This window comes from Haliaeetus leucocephalus, unplaced genomic scaffold (genome assembly GCF_000737465.1).
Source record: "Haliaeetus leucocephalus isolate CR32 unplaced genomic scaffold, Haliaeetus_leucocephalus-4.0 Scaffold151, whole genome shotgun sequence".
NCBI classification, from domain to species: domain Eukaryota; kingdom Metazoa; phylum Chordata; class Aves; order Accipitriformes; family Accipitridae; genus Haliaeetus; species Haliaeetus leucocephalus.
Window position 1 is genome coordinate 13,858,125 of NW_010972587.1, and position 21,760 is coordinate 13,879,884.

The 21,760-nt window shown below is 35.0% G+C and overlaps 1 protein-coding gene across 1 annotated transcript in view; it reads left to right on the top strand.

Moving 5' to 3' along the window:
• Positions 1-21,760, top strand: part of CFAP54 (cilia and flagella associated 54) — a 117,873-nt gene that overhangs the window by 63,650 nt on the left and 32,463 nt on the right. Inside the window, exons 32-40 of the mRNA XM_010561983.1 lie at positions 3,619-3,825; positions 5,414-5,480; positions 7,673-7,855; positions 10,017-10,103; positions 11,132-11,254; positions 13,426-13,479; positions 14,884-15,100; positions 15,513-15,607; positions 17,126-17,295. Coding sequence (XP_010560285.1) covers positions 3,619-3,825; positions 5,414-5,480; positions 7,673-7,855; positions 10,017-10,103; positions 11,132-11,254; positions 13,426-13,479; positions 14,884-15,100; positions 15,513-15,607; positions 17,126-17,295 — 1,203 coding nt within the window. The remainder of the gene's footprint in view (positions 1-3,618; positions 3,826-5,413; positions 5,481-7,672; positions 7,856-10,016; positions 10,104-11,131; positions 11,255-13,425; positions 13,480-14,883; positions 15,101-15,512; positions 15,608-17,125; positions 17,296-21,760) is intronic.

Here is a 21,760-nt window from a genome sequence, read left to right on the forward strand (position 1 = left end):
TTGTGAATGTTTCACCTCTTACTGACAAGGGTACTAGTTATGGGTCATTGGTGTCTTTGTAAATTAGTCCTCTTAAATTTTGTCATATGACTGAGTATTTAGATACTTAACTTTAAGCACCAAACATTGATTTTTTCTGAATATTATTCAATTATTATGAAACAAACCTTGCTTTTTAGATGAGTTGCAGAAACTACATAGGGCAGAAATTACAGCTGCCTGTTGTCCATTCTGATAGTGAACGGATTTTTCCTGGATGCTTTTTCTATCCTGAGGTGAAAAATGATTACACAGGTCAGAGCACATTTCAGTTTCATGAGTTCTCTTTTCTCCCAAACCCTTTCCTTTTTTTTCATACTGGGATATTTCTTTTTTCCTCCTTATTGTAGGTCTTCCACTGCTCCTACAATCTGTTTCTTCTAATATAAACTCAGTTTTGTCTTCAGATTATTATTCTTGATATTTTGGATGGGTAATAATGTTGTCAAGACCTTTCCAAATATATTCAGACTGTATCTGAAAGCAGAGAAAAGCAGTTGTCATACAGATGCCAGATGACCTACAGTATGTTGAATGAGCTTGGTGATCTTGGCCCAGTTTTCCATCAGTATTGCTGGATATTCAGCAATATACCCAGAAGTTAATGTGAGCATGCACTGTTATCCATAGAATCAATAGAAAAACTGAAGTGAGCTATAAGGTGACAAAACACCTCTCTTACCCCCAGTTGTTCTTTTCGGTCAGGATTAAAATGTTATAGTCATTAATGGAAGTTTGTAAAGCATAGCTCCTCCTATCATAGATATGTCAATGCATTGCACACAAGGCTTTGTGTTGAATTCAGCTGAGGAAAGTCATTAAACAATAAATAATGCGGTATGTAAGGAGAGCAGGTAATATTATGCATTCAGTGGAGAGAGCATGCCAACTGAGAGGTTTAGTCCACAGAAACTATGGTAATTGTAGTAAATAGGATCGGCAGTTGTAGTAAAAGATTTGTTTCCAGGCTTCAGACACCAGAATTCAGAGCAGAGAGCTGAGCTGAGGCATGCCCAAGGCAGATGGAATTCAGGGAATACAGATGTGACGTGACAACTAAAAGGTAACAATGAAAAAGATGTAAATGCTCAGAAGTGTTCCTGGTGGTTAATAATTTTCTTTAATTCATAATCCAACAGGAAACAAAGGTGACAATTATGTTAATCTGTTTTAGTTTTGAAGTTGTGGAATTGTTTAAATATATGTTTTGCAGGGTGATTTACTAAAAATATGTATTTATGTAATGCAAAATTGTTTCCATAATTATTAATTCCTTTTAGATCACAGTCAAGCAAAAGCCCTAGTTCATGTACCTCTTGATGTGAATGATACACTGAAATGTTTTAGAGAAACTCTACAAAAATCTAAATATCACAGCAGAGCACTGAGACACAGCAGAAAACTGCTTTCATTATTTCTTGCACACACACAAGGTGAGTTATTTATTGTAGTGTTTCTCACTTAATAAAGTGTATATGCAGTTAAAATAGTAAAGAGTGAAAGGAATAGATTTTTTTAATTCAAGTTTTAGTTGTTATTGACAATTAGAAAAAACATAGAATATAAAGTTACATATCATGTTCTTTAAGCACAAGCTCTAAGCCTGATTTCCTATGATTTGTGTCTCACAGTTGGATGGTAAATTTTTTTGTCATGCAGCTGTGTCACTTGTCTCTCTGCAGCCAAACCTCTGTCAGAGGACTGACTGGCAGATCTTCTCAAGTTTATTTCCTCTAACAAAGCACATATTTTCATTTGGTTGCACTGACCAATGAGTTATGTCCAATGAGTTTAATTAGGAGACACGCAGACAGAATCATAGCATAGGAAACCAGATAAAAATAGAGTACACAGGAGTTGTATATTTGTTCGAGTAATGTGGTGTGGAAATATTTGTGGTGCTGGAAATAGTATAATACTTTTCCAAACTGATCATATAAATCACTTTTCTGGTCTAGAAAATGCTGGAAGAGCAATCAGCAGTCATATCTCTTCAAATAGAAGGCTGGAATTTAATGTGGGAGATGAACTGATATTTCTACCAACACCACGTGACCTTTCTCAAGAAAAATTTAATTTCTCCTGTATGGTTGAGAGTAAACCCATACCACAGTCACAGCTTTCAGTAATTATCTCTTCCTATGAACAAACAATTGGTAATTTTTTTTTTCATAAATTTCTGTTTACAGCTAAGATGTAATATCATTCTACCTATCTGTGTTCACATATGTTGATTCCAGTGTTATTTTCCTCTGTCAGACAGCAGTAACTGTCTGAAAGCTGGTTTCCAGAAATAGACAATCTTCTTTCTGTTGATTCAGAAAATCTGCATTAGATCCTAAACAAGCCACTAGTTGGTTCATAACCTCTACAGTTATGTCATCTTACAAAAAAGCATTGCTTCAGTGGTGTTATACTGATGAATCCCAAATTAAAAATCTGCAGTGTAATGTTTAGCGGATTAATTTTAATTCCATGATAGTGGGGTTTTTTTTCCTACCAAACAGACCTTTTGGATTCTGTGCATTTGAAAATGAGACCTGGTTGCGTGGCTTACATCTTACATTCTAGTAGGGCTTTACTCATACAGTTACAGCTCAGCACTACTACCTGGTTTGCCGTATGACAAAATAGGTGAAGTGTAGCAGGTCAACAGATGCCGTAAGTGGTTTTATTAGAAGTAAGGGATCCAGAAATGAGCCAGGGATAGGGCTACTGTGCTGTATGCAGGCAGTGTTGTTTAGCAGGGCCAGTGGCCTGCTTCCCAGTTTATCTCTTGAAGAGGAAGAAATTTGACAGGTCTGAAAAAAACAAAAATACAAAAGTTTAGGTAAACAGGTCCATAAATACAACCTACTCTAGTTTTTAAAGTTACTAGAAATAAGAAATTTTATATTTGAAGGTAAAATATACAAGCCTAATAAATCTTTCAAAAATATTCATGCATTGAATTACATGTGAATGCATGTCTACTTCTCATACAAAATTTGTTCACGATTCAGTGACTGATTTAATGATGTGACAATATTTTTTTCTAATTGATTAAAAAATAAATAACAGGAATCCTTGAAATAAACAACCAGAGAGACCTCAAAGTTCAGGCTCTACATGAACTTGGAAATCTTCACTTTTACGCTGGAAACAAAAGGTATATAGTTACTGGATTAAAAAAGAGCATTGTTACATTATTTTTTAATTGGCATTCATAAACCCTTCACCTGTCTTGTAAGTTCTTGTGCTGTCCTCAAGTCCATGTAACTTCTTTCATCTAACTCACTATTAGCTATATTTTCAGAGGCTTTTGTTCTGGAAATTGTTTATTTTTCTTAGCTAGCTAATTGCAATTAAGCAAATTAATTAAGCATCTCTCTGTGTTTTTAAGAAGTAATATCTATTGCTTGACAAGTCCCAGTAAGTCTGTTGACCAGGAATGGTATCTTTTTGTATTGTAGAAACTGTAATTCAGTTTTTGACCTAATCAGAATTTCTTATATCTCATGCAATAAAGGTAAAAGGAGGTGAGTCTTCCACTTTGGAAAATGTCAGCAATATGATGAGAACATTTTTTATGTGTTACAGAGCTGCTTTTAAATATTGGTGTCAAGCCCTTGATGAAACACTCAACACTGCTGATGCTCTTAACAACTGGCAAGAGTTAGGTTTTCTAAAAAATGCTACAGACTGTTTTGCAGTTGGAAGATCAACTGATATTAGTCAGAAATTTCTTTCTCGGGTTGGCGTTTGGGGATGTTTACATGCAGCTGTCTTAGTGGCTAAGATAGCTCAGTAAGTATTTTATCTATATATGTACTTCTTTCATATTTTAAACAAATTGCTCATCCAGGACAGTAAGCAACTTGAAACTAAAGTAAAACCACTAAGGAGTTGCTATAAAAAAGACTCATCAAAAGCAGAGGAGTTTTTTCTTTCAGGAAGAAAGTTGGTCTTTTGAAGAATATTGTTTGTTCCCTTTTCTTGAGTGCTCATCTTTGATCGTAATTGCAGCTGTATATTATATGGAGAGATCATTGAAATAAAATGATAAAAAGTCATAAGCACAAGGATTTTATGGTCATATTGATTTTCAATTGAAATATCACATCTCCCAAGTCATTGCACATATTAAATATTAATGTATCTTGAGGGCAGATTTACTGCCTAAAGTACTCATTTTCTGGTGAATTACAACTAAATGAAATTTGAATTACTGTATTAAAGTCTAGCATCAATAAATATTTCTGTCCAGTACTCCTTGACTGCTGGTAAGACACTATGGATGTAATTCTGAGCTGTTTCTCAATGTATTGTATAGTATAAAAATGTACAAAATATGAAATTTAGAAATATCTAAACCAGTTCTAAATGACCTTAGAAGCATTATACCCATGAAAGGGCAGAGCTTCATCTGAGTTACCTGTCTTACCTGAGAAGCAGGTCATATTAATAGCACTGTAAAATATCTGTAAACCAAGGTAGCTTTGAAAGTATTAGCATGGGTATTTCAGGATGAAATGGCCTTGCCACATTCAGAATTAGCACCCAAGAGGAAAAGGACTTTAGTTTAAGTCGATCCTAAACCACAGCTCTTCCAATTCTGAGCTGTGGTGCAGTCTTGGGTCCCATTAGGCAAGACCCAACCCCTAGCTGCTTTTACAGGGGCTTGTGGCACATATTTGCTGTACTGTGTACTATCCCTTTACTGCTAATATGTGCATTCCAAATCCTGACAGGGATCTGGAGGGAGCTATCCTCTTGGCTTCTCCCTCAGGCAGATCTTTTTCTATTCAGACCTGACTTGGGCTGTTAAACATCTTTCCTTTGAGTTGCTCTTTCTAGAGCAATTTAGTCTCAGGCTGTAAAATGCAGATTAAAGGTTTCTAATATTGTATTAAAGATTTCTAATATTGTAGATCTGATAAGTACCCTACTACCCAGATGGTTTAAAGCTCTGATGAAGTACTGTGTGGGATTCATTTAATCTATCTAGACATCTACCATGTGAAAGTCCACAGGTGCTAGTTATCTTAGGCTTCCTTTATGGAAGGAAATCCACTTTTAAGGTGTGAGTTGCTTGACCTGCTTTATCCATCTAGTTTGTTCTGAGATGAGTTTTGCATTTCGATTGCCTGTTTCTCTCCCTTTACTTTAAAGAGAATCTAGACAACACTCTTTTTATTTAGGTCTGTTTTTGGTCAAATGCTTCTTTCTTTGCATGGCATGGCTGAGCACCTATCTACGGAACAGGCAGCTGTTTTCCAATATGGAAAACATCTAGATTATGTTAGTATCATTATTATACTAAATAGAAAAAAAGAGTTTGACTAATTTGTATTGATGGGCAAATTCCTATTTCTTATTATTTGTTGTACTTTAGGTATATAACAACATCAAAGATGAGATTAAGAACTAAATACTGCTATTTTTCTGCTATACTTTTTAAGGTAAGAATACAACTTCAGTTAGAATTTGTGAAGTTGACAAATTGCTTCTAAAATTTAAATCTCAATAACCCTCTATTAAAATATTTCTCTTTTCATTTTGATTCTAAAGGAAAACTGGAGATCAGAGGTAATTGACAATTTATGCACATAAGATTAGATGGTTTTATTCTCTGTTTTTTAACATTATTCCTGTGTTATAGCCTAAAAATTATCACTTCAATAAGAGGCTAGTGTCGCAGAGAAATAATGAAATACTGAAAAGTGAATATGGCTAAAATATTTGGCAGTCAAATACATTTTTCTTCTCTTGAAGTGTTCTGCTTAGGAAGAGCTGGATGGCATCAACAATAGCAGAGTGCTCCCTCTCAGATCTGTACAGAGTCTTCACAGATTGTCATAAATTTTCAACCAGGAGAACAGACTCTTCAGAAAAAGAATTTTTTTTAATCTTTTTTAGCATTGAAAGATACTGGTTTGTAATACTAAAATCTCAGCTCTGTAGGAAGTTTGCTCTAAAAATAGAGGATAGTCAAAATGATTCAGTTTTATTTACAAAGAAAATAAGATCATTAAAATTAAATTTGCAAACTTTCCGAAACCAGCTATAGAGGAAAAAAGGGTTTAAGTTTACTTCTTTTAAAAGGAAGTTTTAAGATACCAGTAACAAAAGTGATACAGGAAAAAGAACTGCAAGTGTTCTGGCAGTCATACTCCACTGGGGTCAACGCTTACTCATCCAAGCACAGCGTCAGGAAGTTAGCTGGCTTCTTCCAAAACAAACCAATGCCACTTTCTAACATCTTGTGCCAGCCATGGTTGTGACTGTGTGACCTGTGCTAGGCTATGTTTAAAACCTCATTAAGTTCAGCAAAGGGAGAACAAGTTGAAGAATTAAAGGTAAAGGAGAATTTTGACTAGCTTCTAGCACTGTAATTGCTGGTGGTACAAAGCTGAACAATTTTGATTTCTCCTTTTGACAGAAATAGTAGTAAGCATTTGCTCCAGTTGTATAATGGTAGAAATAATTGTGACTGGGCTGAAGTGGGTCTGATATTAATTGGGATAGGAGCAGCTTGCAGGGCGAGTGTCTTGAAAAATATAATCAATTACCGTCACTGTATCTTGCGAAGTTCAAGCCCATAATTTTTTCCTTGATTTGGAAAGCTTTCCTAACCTTATTTAAATTCCATCTCTGGTATAGGCTGTAGGCTTGTTAATATCTCAGATCTGAGTATGTAAATGCATATTTCTCTAGCATATCATTGCTAATTACAGCAAGATAAACACAATTGGGAAGGAATATCCAACATCAGAGACCATGTTAGCACTCCTCCCTTTTCAAAGGAGGAACATTTAAGTTACTTCCTTAAAGTTCACATCAGTTTTAAGTTATATGATTTAAGCTGCACTAGCTGACCTAGTTAAAGGTGTAACTAGGGTGGAACTAGTTTTTAACTGGCCTTAAAGTCAGCAACTCTCCCAGAAACAATGGCTGAGGTGATGACAGGGCAAGGACTTACAAGTAAAATCAAACTAGCTTTCATAGCTTGTGGGGAAAATAAAAAGATTTTTCTTCTTATGGAAGACATTTTCCATGAAACATCTTCGGACTGGTAAAGAAATGTTTGAACACACCCCCAGAATCATCTCAAATTTTTCCTATGCATTTTCCTTGACTATGGAGATGCTTGAATAAATTATCAAGTTCTTTCTGTCTGCTGATCAGAGGCTTATCCTAAGAATTACCTAAGAAGTCTTTGTGAGAACCCCTAGTGATTTATTAGGTTTTTTCCAGTGCTTCCAGAGATTTCTTTGGGATGCTTTGACTTGGAATCTGAGAGAAATGCTATTTGCTCTTTAGGAAGATTTTTCATTATCTGGGGAGTATGTGCTGAGGAATCTTTCATGATTATTTTTCTACACCTAGATTAGTTTTTCTCTTGCTTGTTCTATGAAATACTGTCCTTAGACTATTTACAGCCTGTTCTTTTTTCCTCCTTCAAGTTCACACATAAAGCATTTTTTCTAAAACAGATTTTTCATGGGTTCATCTGGAAAAAACTGGATACTTAAGACATTGACTGAGTTTCATTTATGAAGTCATTTATGAGTCTCAAGGGTTGAAGTTTATTATAGTGTTTCACTAATGCCTATATTTCTTTTCACAAGTAGTTCATTATTTTTACTTTCAGACCCTGTTTAGAGTTTCTCTTCCACATCCGACATCTGACTGTGACTTTGCACAATATGAAACAAATATGCTTATTCCTGGTATTGACTTGTTCTCTGATCGCTACAGAGCTGATATCTCTACTGTAGTTGCAAGTCTGAATTTTCTTATGTTTGAACTACATTGTGCAAAACAAAATTTAATAGTAAGTATTATTTTTATACTCTGGAAATTAATTTTAAGACGTTGAGTCTTTTTGTGTGTGTGTGAGTGTACTTATGAGATACCTCAGAAGCTCTAACAAAATACCTGTATGGTTAGGTTCTGTGGCACTGCGATAGAGGCAAGGTATAACTTGCTGCCTACAATTTTTACAATATAGAGGATACTTGTTTATTCAGGAAGATGACAATACATGGTCCACTTAGCTTAGGCACTTTAGAGGAAATTTCCTGTTATATACAGTTTGAAATATACAGTACTGAGAATTACTTTAAATGCGGTATGTCCAAAATGCTTTCAATAATTTTACTTACACATTCAGTAAATAAAAGTCCCTTCTGCCTTTGCCCTTCTCACATTCTCTTATTCTTCTGTATGGAGCGTTTTTACAGCTTCCCTCTTATGTTGATCATGTGCTTATTTCCTCCATTTAATGACTGACCACTTCCACTTTAATAGAACTTCTTTCAAAGGTGCAGTGCTGTACATTAGAATAAATAGATGGAATTGCTTACTAGTACTGAAAAAGGTGCAATTCTACCTCTGTTCCTGTTTGGGCCTGTATGCTCTAACAGAGTTTCATGTCAGGCGATTATTGTATACCTCTATAAATCAACTCTCAGCATGACAGAAAACTCCCCAGCAGAAAAAGTAGATTGTTTTCTCCTGCTTTAATGAGTCGAATCCACTTATTGAAAAGTCCTGCGAGTGGCAGAGCCAGTGCAAGGGAGGGGAAAAGATCACGTGGCTGGCGGCAGGGGAGTGAGAAAAGGTCGGGGTGGAGATGGAAGAGGAGTTAGAGAGGAGGATTGCACCCTTGTTGTCAGCGAGCCATTCGTTGCATTGATTTCTTCTGGAACTGCAGGCTAAGTGTCGGTCTTACCGCCTGTTGTTGCTTCTTCCCACCATCCTGCTTTACTGGAGTTCACTTTGTTGTTGAGCTTTGTCTGACTGCCCTCGCTATGGGAGAGCAAGTGAGATCAAGGAGCAGTTACCGGGAGGCAGGGACACTTAATTTCACTGCTTGCTTCACGTGGCCGTGCACGTTTTTGATTCTCTCTACACTTGGACTAGTAGAATATAGATCCAGGTCATAGATCGTGGTCAAAGCAATTGCAGTTTCAGCAGGATGAGAGCTTCATTTCCACTGAATGCTTAATGTGTGGGGATGTTTTGGATGGTGGGCACTAAGTTGATTTGACACTTAAATCAAAATACATCAAGAATCAAGTTTTATTAAAAATAAAACTTCAAAGACTAATTCTGTTGAACTACCTCAAATATCAGTTGGAAACTGTATGGGTACAATCAAAACATTTGCCTTGAGCATTTTTAATCCAAATTCAGAAGTATTAAGCTACTTTATGAAAACTAAAAGTGCTTTTGACAAAAAAGTAACAATGCTGTTAACATTTTCCAAGCTCGGGGACATTTTAAAGTGAAGAAAAATGTAAAAGCTGAACAGTAATTAAATTTTGGAATTTCTTCTATTTTCAATAAACAAATACATCTGTTATGAAAGAATCTGCTTTTTCTGAAATATTATATAATAATAAATACAGTGTTTGTATACTTTACTAGAATTCAGTTTTAAAATGTTTTTTGTTAGTTGCGCCTACAAAAACTTTCAATTTGAAATGAATGCAAATAAATTTGTCCATAAGCCTCATCACCATCCAGTTTATTTTACAACTGGTATCGTTTCACTTAGTTGCAGGATTTTTTTGTGTTTATTTTATAAAGCTTACAGAATTCTATTATTCTGTTACTTATACTGAAAAAAATATAGCATCAAAATGCAGACAGTTTTAGAAATTCCTTATATGAATATATTTCCAGTAGGTTTACTCACTAATGGTATAGTAAAAAACCCTGTCTTGAAGACAGGGAATAATTTGGGGAAACTTCAGTTTCTACATTGTGAATCACATACAAGGTAGTATAAGGGGCTAGCTTTAGCTAGCTGAAGAACTTTTCAACACATTCATCCTTCATAGAGCGTAAGAGAAGTAGTGGTGGTATGTGGCAGTGAAAGCAGTACTCCTATATTATCTACATATTTGTGATATATAATTGCAGTGTACATTTCTATAATTGTACCCTTTATGACTTTTATAACTAGATGACCTAATATTTTCCTACAGATTTTACCATTGTTCACATTATACCAATACATTGTTTCTGAGATTTGTAAGGACCCAGCTAAGTGTATTGAAGGAAGAATCTTCAAGGTAATCAAACAAACTTTCTTTTTATGACAGCACATTGTATTTCAAATAAGCATTTCACTTCTTTGTTTAATGTAGTAAATTTAATATTTCCTCATATATGACTACTATGAAAAGTAATGCTTTAAAGTCCAGCTGTTGCTTAGTGTTTCTTAGCACAATAGACTGTAGAATAGGACTACTTTCTAAATGCAATTATTATTTATATTCTCAATTTTAGTAGGATGTAGAGTTATTTATACAGTTTTACGGTTCACGTCCTACAGAGACTGTTAAGTACTTTCATCCTTTGTTCCTATTCTCCATTTAATGAGCATCCTCCTTAACGATACTATCATAAGATTTTTCCTCTCAGATCCAAACTTTTTACTTGGTAATTTTTTATCTTGTTCCACTGTTCTTTTAAATGTTTTCTTAAGTGCAAAACATAAATGACTTTTTGTCTACAATGTTCACTTCTGGATTTATCAGTATCATGGTGGAACCAGGCTGTCAGACTTCTGGGAACAGACTTGTGTCATTTCACTAATGTTTGCTTGTTGGTTTTGTTTTGGTTTTTTTAATCCCTTTTTTTAAAAGGAATCTAACTTGAAGTAAGAGTCAAAGTATTATTGGTTTTAGGTATTTTCAGGAAACACTGGTATGGGTTAGGGAGAGTAGCTGACTACTGCAAGACTAAGATGAATAAAATCTATGAAACAGATTTTGATAAGAGGCTGATCTTGTACTGACGCTCAAAGCTCTAGCCAGATGAATTAAGTTCTTTTCCTTTGTCAGAAGCAAGTTTTTGAAGAATACCTTTTTGGTTTTTTTTTCACTTTTGTTTCTCAAAGTGAAAGACCCATCTTTGAGATTTCACTTATTTACTATAAAATGTCAAAGATTTCTTTCCATTGAAGAACATTCTCCATCAATGTACTACTACTCAGTAGCCAAATCCACTTGAAAACTACCTTTGAATACATTTTATTTTGAGCAAAAAGAATAACTGAAAATTATTTACATCAAAGGCTGTGTTATTTTTTTCACAGGTTAAAGTACTTACAGATATAGGATTTTTTACAGAGGCCTTTCATGAACTGGCTTTGCTTAACTGTGGAGAGAGAATTCCATGGAAAATACCTGCAGGATACAGAAAAATTGAACAAATGAAGGTAAACAGCATTAAAGTATAACATTGAACTGTAACACTCAGTTCTCTTCATGAAGCTGCACATACTCCACATCTGCACGTTATTACATATTCCTAAAAAATTCCAAATTTCTTTCAGTAGGCAGGTCAAATAGTAGGCATTCAATGACATTAATTTCTCTCACTGAACAGCAGGAACAAAAATAAACTTTGAAACCTGCATGCTGTCTGTTTTATACAGTAAGTGATGCAAATATACTGCTGGAAAAATAATGAGTGATTTCATATGTAGACCTAAAAAATATAGATAGAGTTCTTGCCTCATTAATGGCAAAAAAAAAGCCAGGAGCAGGGTAGCTGAGGGGGAGCTGGAGACCGGCCCTGCTGCGGCATCACTGGGGCAGGGACTGACGGTCCCGGGGGGCTGACATGGGGTCCTGGGACCTGGGCAGCATGGGGAGAGCCCCAGGAGATGCTGGGCAGTAAGAGCTATTGGTGCCCTCAGAGCCTTAATAGTCACATCGCAGCAGGTCAATCTCTCTGATTTTCTCCATATTTGAAGCCAAATGGTGATCTTACCTTGACCACTAATGTGCTACAGGGTTATAAAGCTGTTAACGATTGACCTGGGCTTCTTTGTCTTACCTGTGAGCATACCTGTGCAGGCAGATACAGTCCAGAGCTATCAGGCAAGCCTCCCCCATAACAATTATGTAGCCTTTCCTTGTTTTCCAAGTCCATACCAAAATAATCTAATGAGTTATTACTAGACAGATGTAATTAAGGTCTCCCTTACCTGGGTGGTGCTTTTGGGAAGGTGTCACCCCATGACAAAGTATGTGTGCCAGCACTAGGGAGCTAATTAATAAGGGGATAATTAAAATTATATTTATAATAGTATGTCAAATGTTTGCATTTATGAAAACAGAAATATGGACAAGCACTCCTTCTAGAACAACCTGCAGTGGTACTAGGTTTTAAATTAAACAGGAATTTAATAAAAGTAAAATTAAAATATTTATCAAGAAAGATGACCTTTTTAATTTGCCAGTGACACTTTCATACTAACTGCATGGGAAGATAAGAAACTGAAATCTAGTGTTTTTCCTTAGAGCACAAGCTACATTACATTTTCGCTAGGTTGAGCCATTAAGGGTTATCAGCATCCTCACTGGAGTTGCTTCTGCGAAGCTTTCCTGTTCATGGCTACAGTAGAATGCATTTACTCCTTACTGCTGCTAGTCAGGTTAAAATGCATCTTTAAGTCGTTTCCTTAGTCTGTATATTGTCTGAGGAGCTCACAGAGTTAGGCTGAGGTGTGGTTGATTTGTGACTTGTCTTTTTCTAACTGGATTCACACGTGAGCGTTTGGGTGAACAGCAGAGGAGGTTCAGCATTAGGTGTCTGGCTAGAGTGTGACGCGTGTAGAAGCCAAGTACTTGCTGGTCTTCCGAACAGCTCTCAAAATAAGAAGGACCCATGTTCCAGGGAATGATGGAGATGATAGAGGGCTACATCTGGAGTACCGAATTAATAAAAGAGTCAATAAAAACCCACATAGAATCCAAGTGACGGTTGTGTGTAGAGCTCTCAGTTATGACAAAGGCTGGAAATGATCTTTACCTCTGACTTTTCCTTCCCCTCAGTAGACTGATTTGTCTCCTGATGAAAAGGAAAAGGGTTTTTGAGCAAGGACTAGAATTAGGATTAGGGTTCAGAAAATTGAAACATATATAAGTGAAGAAATAGTTGTTTTAAGAGCCCTCAAGGACTCTGAGGTCTCAGGTTGATCTTGGCTCGTAGCTCTTGTTTTCATTCCATTCACAGATCTGTGCTCTGATCAATAGCAGAGGAGGCATGTGCTAAATCTGGAGTTAAGTTTGGGATTCAGAAATGTAAAGAACAGGAAGACAATTGATGGTTGGTGTCTATAGAGCTCCTAGAATTTGGAAAAGGATTTCCTTTCTTCAAGTTGAATAGTCCTGGTGAACGGCATAGGTAGAGGGATAGTTTTGGGTCTTAGGTTATGGTTCAGAAACGTAGAGCCTGTAGAAGCCAAGTAGTTGTTAGTATTTTCAGAGCCTTCAAAGTATAGTTGGAAATGCACTACACTTGTCCACTGCTCTGCTAATGCACTTATTTTATACTCATATGGTAACACATTACTTATTTTTGGTTTTGTCCATTTTACAGGCCTTACTGAAATTTGACTCTTCAAAATCTCTCCTGACTGTTACAAATTTACAGGTAAAAAAAATCTGAAAGAGCTAAAAATGTTATGCTAGACATAAATATTTATTTGTCTGGCATCAATTAGAGATTATTTGGTTCAGAAAATATACTTGTTATTAGTAAAAACCAGTAAATAGAAAACATACTCTCCTCAACAGTTTACTATTTCCTAAATTTTAAATTTTATGGCTGACCTTTCAAGGGAGAAGCAAGTACCATTATCACTATTTTTCAGATGAGAGACCAAATATGCACAAATCTGTGACTTGTCTGTGCAAAGCATACTGGTAGAATTATTCAGGTTCTGTCATGATATGTAGGGTCTGGTGTTTATCCTGCTAAAATACCAAGAACATCAGTCATCTAGCCTTATAATTTCTATCAATCAGAGCTGTCCTCATAGATTTGTCCTAATTCAGAATGGGGCTGAAGTCTATTTCTGGGGGAGGGAAGGTGAATCTGTAAACCAGTTAATGAACAGTCATTTCTCATTTTAATTAAAATCACATGTTCATCAATGACTTCTTTTTTGTTTTTCAGTTTTAATCATTTTTTTTTTCATTTGCCTTGTCACAGATCCATTGAGCCAGTAGGGGTAAATGTTAGCAGAATGTGGAAAAGAAGCTGTACCATAAAAACAAATTGATAAAGTAGAAAAAACCCCACTTTTTTCCTCCACTTTTCTCTCTTTTGTTTACAGTAAGCTTGTGTGTCTCCTACAACAGTCGATATTATAAGACAGAAATGAGATGTCTATCTTGACAGCTTTTGATCTAACTAGTTTCAGATTTATTTTGAAGTTGTGCTTTATCTTGAGCTTTTGATTTGAACACTTCACAGTCTATATGGGGCTCTTATTGGTCTCCTTATGATTTTGCAAAGATTTTTTGTAGACTTTCAACTTCTAAATTTATTAATCTAAAGTGAGAATATTAAAATCAAGATAAAACAAGGGCGCTATAATGAATAACAAAAAGATTCTATGAAATATGCTACAATGGTCTGATACAAGAATTTTTTTCCTTGCTTAATCCTTCTAGTTAGGGTAAATTGTAGCAACAGACTTTCCTTTGAGTTGAGATTTCTGAACTACAGATTTACCTACATATTTTTTTGTGACCACCTTAGCTCAAAGGGTGCTATGGACAATGCAGAAAACTAGAACTCAGAGTAATAGCTATAACTTCATCCCACCTTCTAGTGGAAAACTAATCACTGAGGCTGTAGGAGGTGCTACTAAGGGGTGAATTAAGTTTGGAAAGGAAAACAGTAAGTCATCCATAATGACTAAGACCTTAGTACTAATATTGATGTTAATTGTTGATAAACATTGTTACTGATAGAAGCAGAATATGCCTTGAACAAGAAAAATGTAAAATATATCATTTCAAATAGTCCCAATTGTTAACTTTTTTGTAGGTACTGGAAGACATATTTAATTGGAGTCTGTCTTTAACAATGGTGCCGCTGTGCAACCAACAAATTATGAATAAATTAACCTTAGCTAAAATGCATTTCATCATTTGCCTTTCTGCCACAATAAATAATATACCTGAAAAAGTGGAAAAACACATCTATTCTGTTGATAACAACAGCTTGAATGAGCCAAGCAGAATTACAGCATCACATGTAAAAGGTAATTACAAGGGTGGTGGAAAAGTGCATTTATTCTACAACTTGTTTCAAGCATAGATTTTCCACTTTTAACTCCATATGCATTAACATGTCATATTATAAAGAATATTCAATTAAAAGTTGCTGGGAAAATAAGTCATTATTGAAATAATAAGCATTAAGATTTTTGAACTTTTTTTTAGCTAATATCTCTAATATTATTAGAGCTGTATTCCATTCTTCCTCACTTATTTTGATATTGAAAGTCCCATTTATAAATAGAGAAAAAAGGGGCATATTCATCAAATTACTGAGAATGCTTTGTCTGAATCTATTAACCTAGAATCATAGAATCATTTAGGTTGGAAAAGACCTTTAAGATCGTCAAGTCCAACTGTTAACCTCTGAAATTTCATCTAAAATGTATTTTACAGTTGAAACTGATAAAAATTCAAGACAACAGGAACAAAGAGGCACAATGGTGCAGCTCGTTGACTGTAAAGATGAATTAAATATGGCCATGCTGAAGGTAATTTGGGGTTTTAGGAAAAAAGGCATAAGAAACTGCAGATTGATCTAAAAACATTGCTAATGCTTTCAGTGTAACAGAAATTATGATGGGAGGATGGCATGAGTAAGACGACTAGAAATTTCTCTTTCTAATCTGATTGTAATCTTCCTAGCCATACATGAAGTCTTGGTGTTTTGGTGCAGTTTTTCAAACGGTCTCCCTGGGAAATATTGTCATGATCAGATCTCAGTATGACTGTTTCAGCATCAAGGGTAAAGACTGAATGGGATTTCAAGGATAAAATAATTTTTCAGAGGCTGGCGCCTGTACAACATGTCAGAGACCCTTTGATGGGGCAGTATGCTCTACATATAAATGGAAAACCATTCTCTACCATATGTAAATGTGACAAATTTTTCATGTTCCTCTTTCTGATACTTTATTTTGGAGAAAACTTACCACAGCTTATTAGCTTCTTTGTTTGGAGGGAGTTGGTTTGTTTCTTTGTTTGTTTCTTCATTTCGTATTTGTTTTGTTTAATTGTAATTCATGCTTGGCAGTTTCGCATCACAAAAAGACCAAAATTGAGGGCTGACATACTCTTCTTTCAAAGGCATCTTCCACTTTGGACGTATCTACTTTTGGCCATTGTTACAAACAAAGTAATGTACAAAATACAGCTGGAGAAATGGAGGATGATTTCGTATGGTAATTGGTATATGCCATACACTAGAAACTTGAAAGTTGTAGTATAGCTTGAAAACAGCATCTTGAAAATAACTAGAATAGAAATATTAAATTAATTTGAATGGGGCTTGTTTAAGAGACATATTTTTTTACCCTTCTGATTTTTCTTTAACCATTCTATTCTTTTGCGTTTTTTTGGGTAGAGCTCTGAATTCATTGAGGAAACTGGTCAAAAAAAGATATTGGATGATGCAAACCGTTGAATTATTTTTGAATTCTGCTGAGAGCTCTGTGATTGAGATTTTATTTAAAATTAACTTTCTTTTAGATTTGGTTTTTACAGCTTCTTACAACTTTGTTTTTTGGAAAGACTGTAAATTGCAGTTAACTTTCAGGATACATGCTGCACTCAAGGATCTGTCAAAGTATAGAAAAGAATGTAATACTTGAAATATGTTTGATATTGTATTTTAATATTGTATTTTATTGTTTAAAATTACTAAGCATAGTAAGAAGTATAGAATAAAATTACCAAGTATAGCTGTAAGATAATGATAAGAATACAAAATTATTGAGTAATATTACTAAGCCTTAAAATATGTAGTTAAGCATAAATTGCAATAGTACAGGTACAGTTAAGATGTTGCTACTTTCAGCACATTGAATCTGTAAACCTGAAAAAAGCAAAATTAACCTTCCATGCTATTTATAGAAAAGGCTTATTGTATTCAAGTTGATTTGGTTTAGGGTGCGATGGATAGTAGGCTATAAGAGAATAAAATACTTTTAAAGAAATTTTTATTTCTTTCATTATTATTTGAAATCATACAATACCGTGTTCTTCTCTAGGGGATTTTATTGACAGAAGCTGAAGAAAGTCTTAGCCATCTTGTGCAGAACATACAGGACAAATACGAAGGGGAGGTATCTCGGTGTTCTGCTGAAGATTTAGAGGCTCTTACTGAGGCCAAACTTCAGCTTGCTGCTATTTCTCAGCAAAGGCATCAAGCAGCTTTCAGGTAAGTAATATTATGAACGCCCTTATGTTGCACAGCCTTGACTGCAGAAGATTAAAAAAAAAAAAAAATCCAGCAATTTTTTCTTTGAATTCTTTACATCTACATTAATATTCTAAATCTTAGTAACCAACCATAATAACCCCAGTAGTATATCTACAAATGTAAGTTACACTGGAATTTCATTTTTTATTATTGCTTTATTTTACTTTTTAAAAGATCATCAGTTATTGGCCTATGATTTCTCTGAGGTGCTTTTGTGATAGTGTTATACAAAAACAAAGAAAAAGCTGCAATGTTCACTGTTTTTGTTAAAAGTAAAAGTCTGCATATGTTAGGTCATGCAGTTTTTATAATTTTAAAGTGTACAGCAAAGCACTAATGTTACCTCTGAACTCCTGAATTCTGCTTTGTTCTAGAATGCCCTGTATTACTGTCCTAAAAGAACATTTCCTCTTGATGTACTTATTGGTGTTGGATTAAAATGTTAAAATTATATTTTTAAAATTAATTTGATTAAAAAGCATTGATGTAACCTTTAACATATTAGAATAGAATTTAGCAGACATTAGTTATTTGTTAGCGATAGTGTGTAAAATACTGTTGTATTTACATGATCTGCCAGATATTTTCTCCAAATTATAATTTCCAAATTCTGTAATTTTTTTTGAGGCTCTGAATTCTTTTGGAGAACTTAATGAAATTACAATTGTGCTGTTCTTTGAATATATGGGGCATACAGAAACATTAATTCTTTAAGATGTTAAATTCTGAATGTGTTTTTGATCTTTTAGCTAAGAGGATTCTTCTGTTTAGCATACCTGTGATTTTAGATTAATTTGTATAAGAAGGCTAAAAGTTTAACAATACATAATTTTTATTAGTGTCAAGCTCTTTTTATCTAATTTTTTATTAGGTTGAAAAATCTTTGAGGGTACAAATTTTTAACTAGAGATGCAGCATATAGAGGTGTAGTGCTGTCACTTTCCAGACTGTCCTGAGATTAGGTAGAAGGTAATCAGTATTTGTAACTTCTGTTTGGTCTAATCTGACTGAACACATGAAAATTATTACAGTAAATCTTACATTATAATAAGCACCAAGCAAAATGCAAAATTAACATATTTTTATTGCTGGAATACTGGTGAAGATTGCTGTAACGCTCTTACTGATGAAGCAGTAGGTGATTCAGCAGGTCAACAGAAAAATCAGTCTCAATTTTTTTTTTTCCTTTTTACCCAATTAGCAAAAAATAAAAGCAAACTATCTTCATTCTTCCAGCTGTCTCAGATGAATAAACAAACCTCCAAATGAGAGCGCCTTTAAATAGCACAATTCCTTTTTAGCTGCTATGGTAGAGCAATAGAAAAATAAAATTAACAAGGATAGGAGCTTCACAGTGCTGTATAGAGTACTGAATTGAAGACAGAGTGCTGCAGCATGGTCTTTCACCTGGATTTTGTTTATGTTATTTTGAAAGATAGAAGTTTCCCAAAAGTTCAGATATTAGGGCTGTAATAATTTAGTAGAAATGTCATTAGTGAAGATGTGAAGTAAGAACTTGTAGGCTATTTGTGGACATTTCTCGTCGTGAAATATCAATCTATTTCAGTGCCTTTTGAATTAGATTAATTTACCATAAATTTGTCAAAGAGAAAACAACAAATCATTGGACAGTGACCTCATCATGCTTTTGAGTGCCATGTGGATTTTATAAAATTATTGTATTAGTAACTAAGGACCAGTATCCAGCCTTATGAAATATCCTGTGCATAAACCTGGTTTAGCTTGATCCTAGGTTTGCTAAAACCTGTTTTAGTAGAGTTCTGACCCAGACTCTCTCACCCTGCTAAACTGGTTCCAGTATGCAGGCCATTTTCAGTGCAGGACCCTTCTTTTTGACATGCAGTTATATCCTGAGTGTAGTTTCTCTTTGGCTTATAACTTGCCTTAGACTGAAGAAACTTTTTTTAGAGTATCAAGGGTTCCAATGGATGTCAAGCATTTTATGGTTCCTTTTTTGGGAGACTCAAATTTTTCACAGGTGTTTTAATGGGCCTTATATATTGATAGTGGGTAGATAGCAGGAAAAAACCCCCACCAACAAACAAAGCAAGGGTTTGGGTTTTTTTAACCTATTTTGCAATTTTATTGCACTGCCATCCATGGAAACTGCTGATATATCTGCCTCAGATACAAATGAAACATTCCTTCAGACAGCTGAATGTTTCCTGCCTGCCAGCCTAGAAATCAAACTTTGCATGATATTACAGAAATTCATCATTTTTTTCCTTTGGCGAAATGACTTAGTGGTGAAATTGTTATAGTCAGCTGTACTTCCCTATTTTGATCATCTTGTCACTTTCTGATTCAGCTGATGAAAGGATGTGTATTTTGTCAAGGGAAATATATAGACGCATCACTCTTACTGACAGCAGAAGAGGGTCACAAAAATTTCATCAAGGGAAGCTTCTACATTACAGCTTCTGTCTTGCAAAAAATTTATGCCTCAGAATAAGTTTATGTATAGGACTAATTCCGTTGATCTCAAGGACAGTACTTACGTGGTGTCCCCTCTAAGTATGTGAGCTTTCTAATTACCCAAATAGGTGCTTGTCTGCTTAAAACAATACATATAAGAATCTTTGGGCTTGTGGTCTACCTCTTACTCATGAAATTTATGTGTAAGCATGTAGGTAAAAATGGCCTCATTTTCAGAATTGCTAAATGTTGACAACAGCAGTAAACTGGAGGCAGTGGTGCTCAGGAAGTTAGGTTAATATTTCTTAAAAGCCTGCATATACTCTTGGGTGCTGCACCTTCTCCAACTTACTTGAGAAATGTTAGCCGTAGCATCTCAAAGAATGTTTTGAGAAATGTCAGGTTTTGCTCTAATTTTAACCTTGATGCCTGGTTTCAGGGGAAAACTCTCCTTAATAAAAAGAAAGAAAAGCAGTTGGGATATTTCATTGTGTTATCCTTTCTGTCTGTGTTGCATTTATAAGCAGATTCTGTTTCATCTTTTCCATTGTTAGAGAGAAGGTTATCATCAAATTCAACATTGATTTATTCTGGTTTCATTTAGTCAAATAAAACTGAGGTAAAGGGATGATGAAGGAGATTCATAAGGATTGAATTCTGGGAGCTGAAAGACGAGATATTAACAGTTTTGGTTCTCATTGTTACTTTGGGGTCGTTTTGTGCTGAATTGGTGTAATCCATCCAAGTCTGCTTCACAAAACCACCAAGCAGGATAGAATCAGAAATGACAGGAAGGCTTTAACTACCCTCTTATGTCTGGAGGTTATCCATCCTGTGGTTAGATACATGTTGGCACAATAATGTGAGTAATTTCAGAGTAGTGCTGCTCTTGTTCTGACTTCTTTGTGCATGATCAAGAACTTTGCCTTTACAATGATTAGTCTAGAACTTCTCAAAAGCAGTAAATTCACACAGAGCCTGAATCTCTCTTGCATTAAAAGCTCTTTACAGTGTTCTGGCAGTGTGAAAAGGACTTACGGTGTTCATAATTTTTTTTTTCTTTTTCTTCATAGCAGCCAGTCTCTATGTAAAAAGACAGCATAGATGAGAATTTTGGTTATACATTTTTAACAATCAGCCTGCTGAAAAATCTTTTAAGAGGTGAGCTAGGGATACCCTCAGGTACTTTTGCATCATTAGGAAAATATGTTTCAGCGGGTAGAGAATAAGTAGAATTGTAAAAAAAATAAATAAATAAAACAACCCCAGAAATGTTTTAGGGAAGAGGTAGGAAAGTAGAGATTTACAGATGAAGGGGAAAATGTACAATTACAGATGGGAAACTAATACCATGAGACATTGGTTTTGGCAGTTCTCAGAATATTTTGAGTAGCGTGTTCTTTGGGCAACAAATCCTGTTGTGAAAAAGATCCTACTATGTTGGTTTTGCAATTGTCTTCATATCATGAAAATAATAGTATTCACAAAGACTGCTGTTATACATTTTTATAGATGTCATGAAAATTGAGCAGTATATCTGAAAGCTTTAAAAAGACAGCATAAAAAGGAAAAACCCCTAGTAGTTAATATTTTAAGAAACCTGAAATATTTTGAGATCCCAACTCACAATTTTTTGAAATGTGGGGTTGAATGCTGCACCAGTCCTAACAGCGTCTGTATCTTTCTAGATGCTTTTTGGGGTGAATTCCAGAAAAGGATTTATGAGGGGGAGCGGGGGGCAGTGGGCTCAGTGCCATGTGATTGCTTACTGACAAGGTTTTGCCAGGATTGCACATGGCTCAATTTTTGGTTGATGGAGTTTACTAAGATCCTGTGAGTATTTGGTCATGTGGATTTAACAGAAGGTTTAACATATAGCCTGGAAAGGCTTTAAGGAGGAAGCTGTTTTCTTATCTCTCCAGTTGTGGATGAGATACAGAACTCTCCTATTTTGTCATTTTCGGTATGTTTACATCTTCTAATTTCT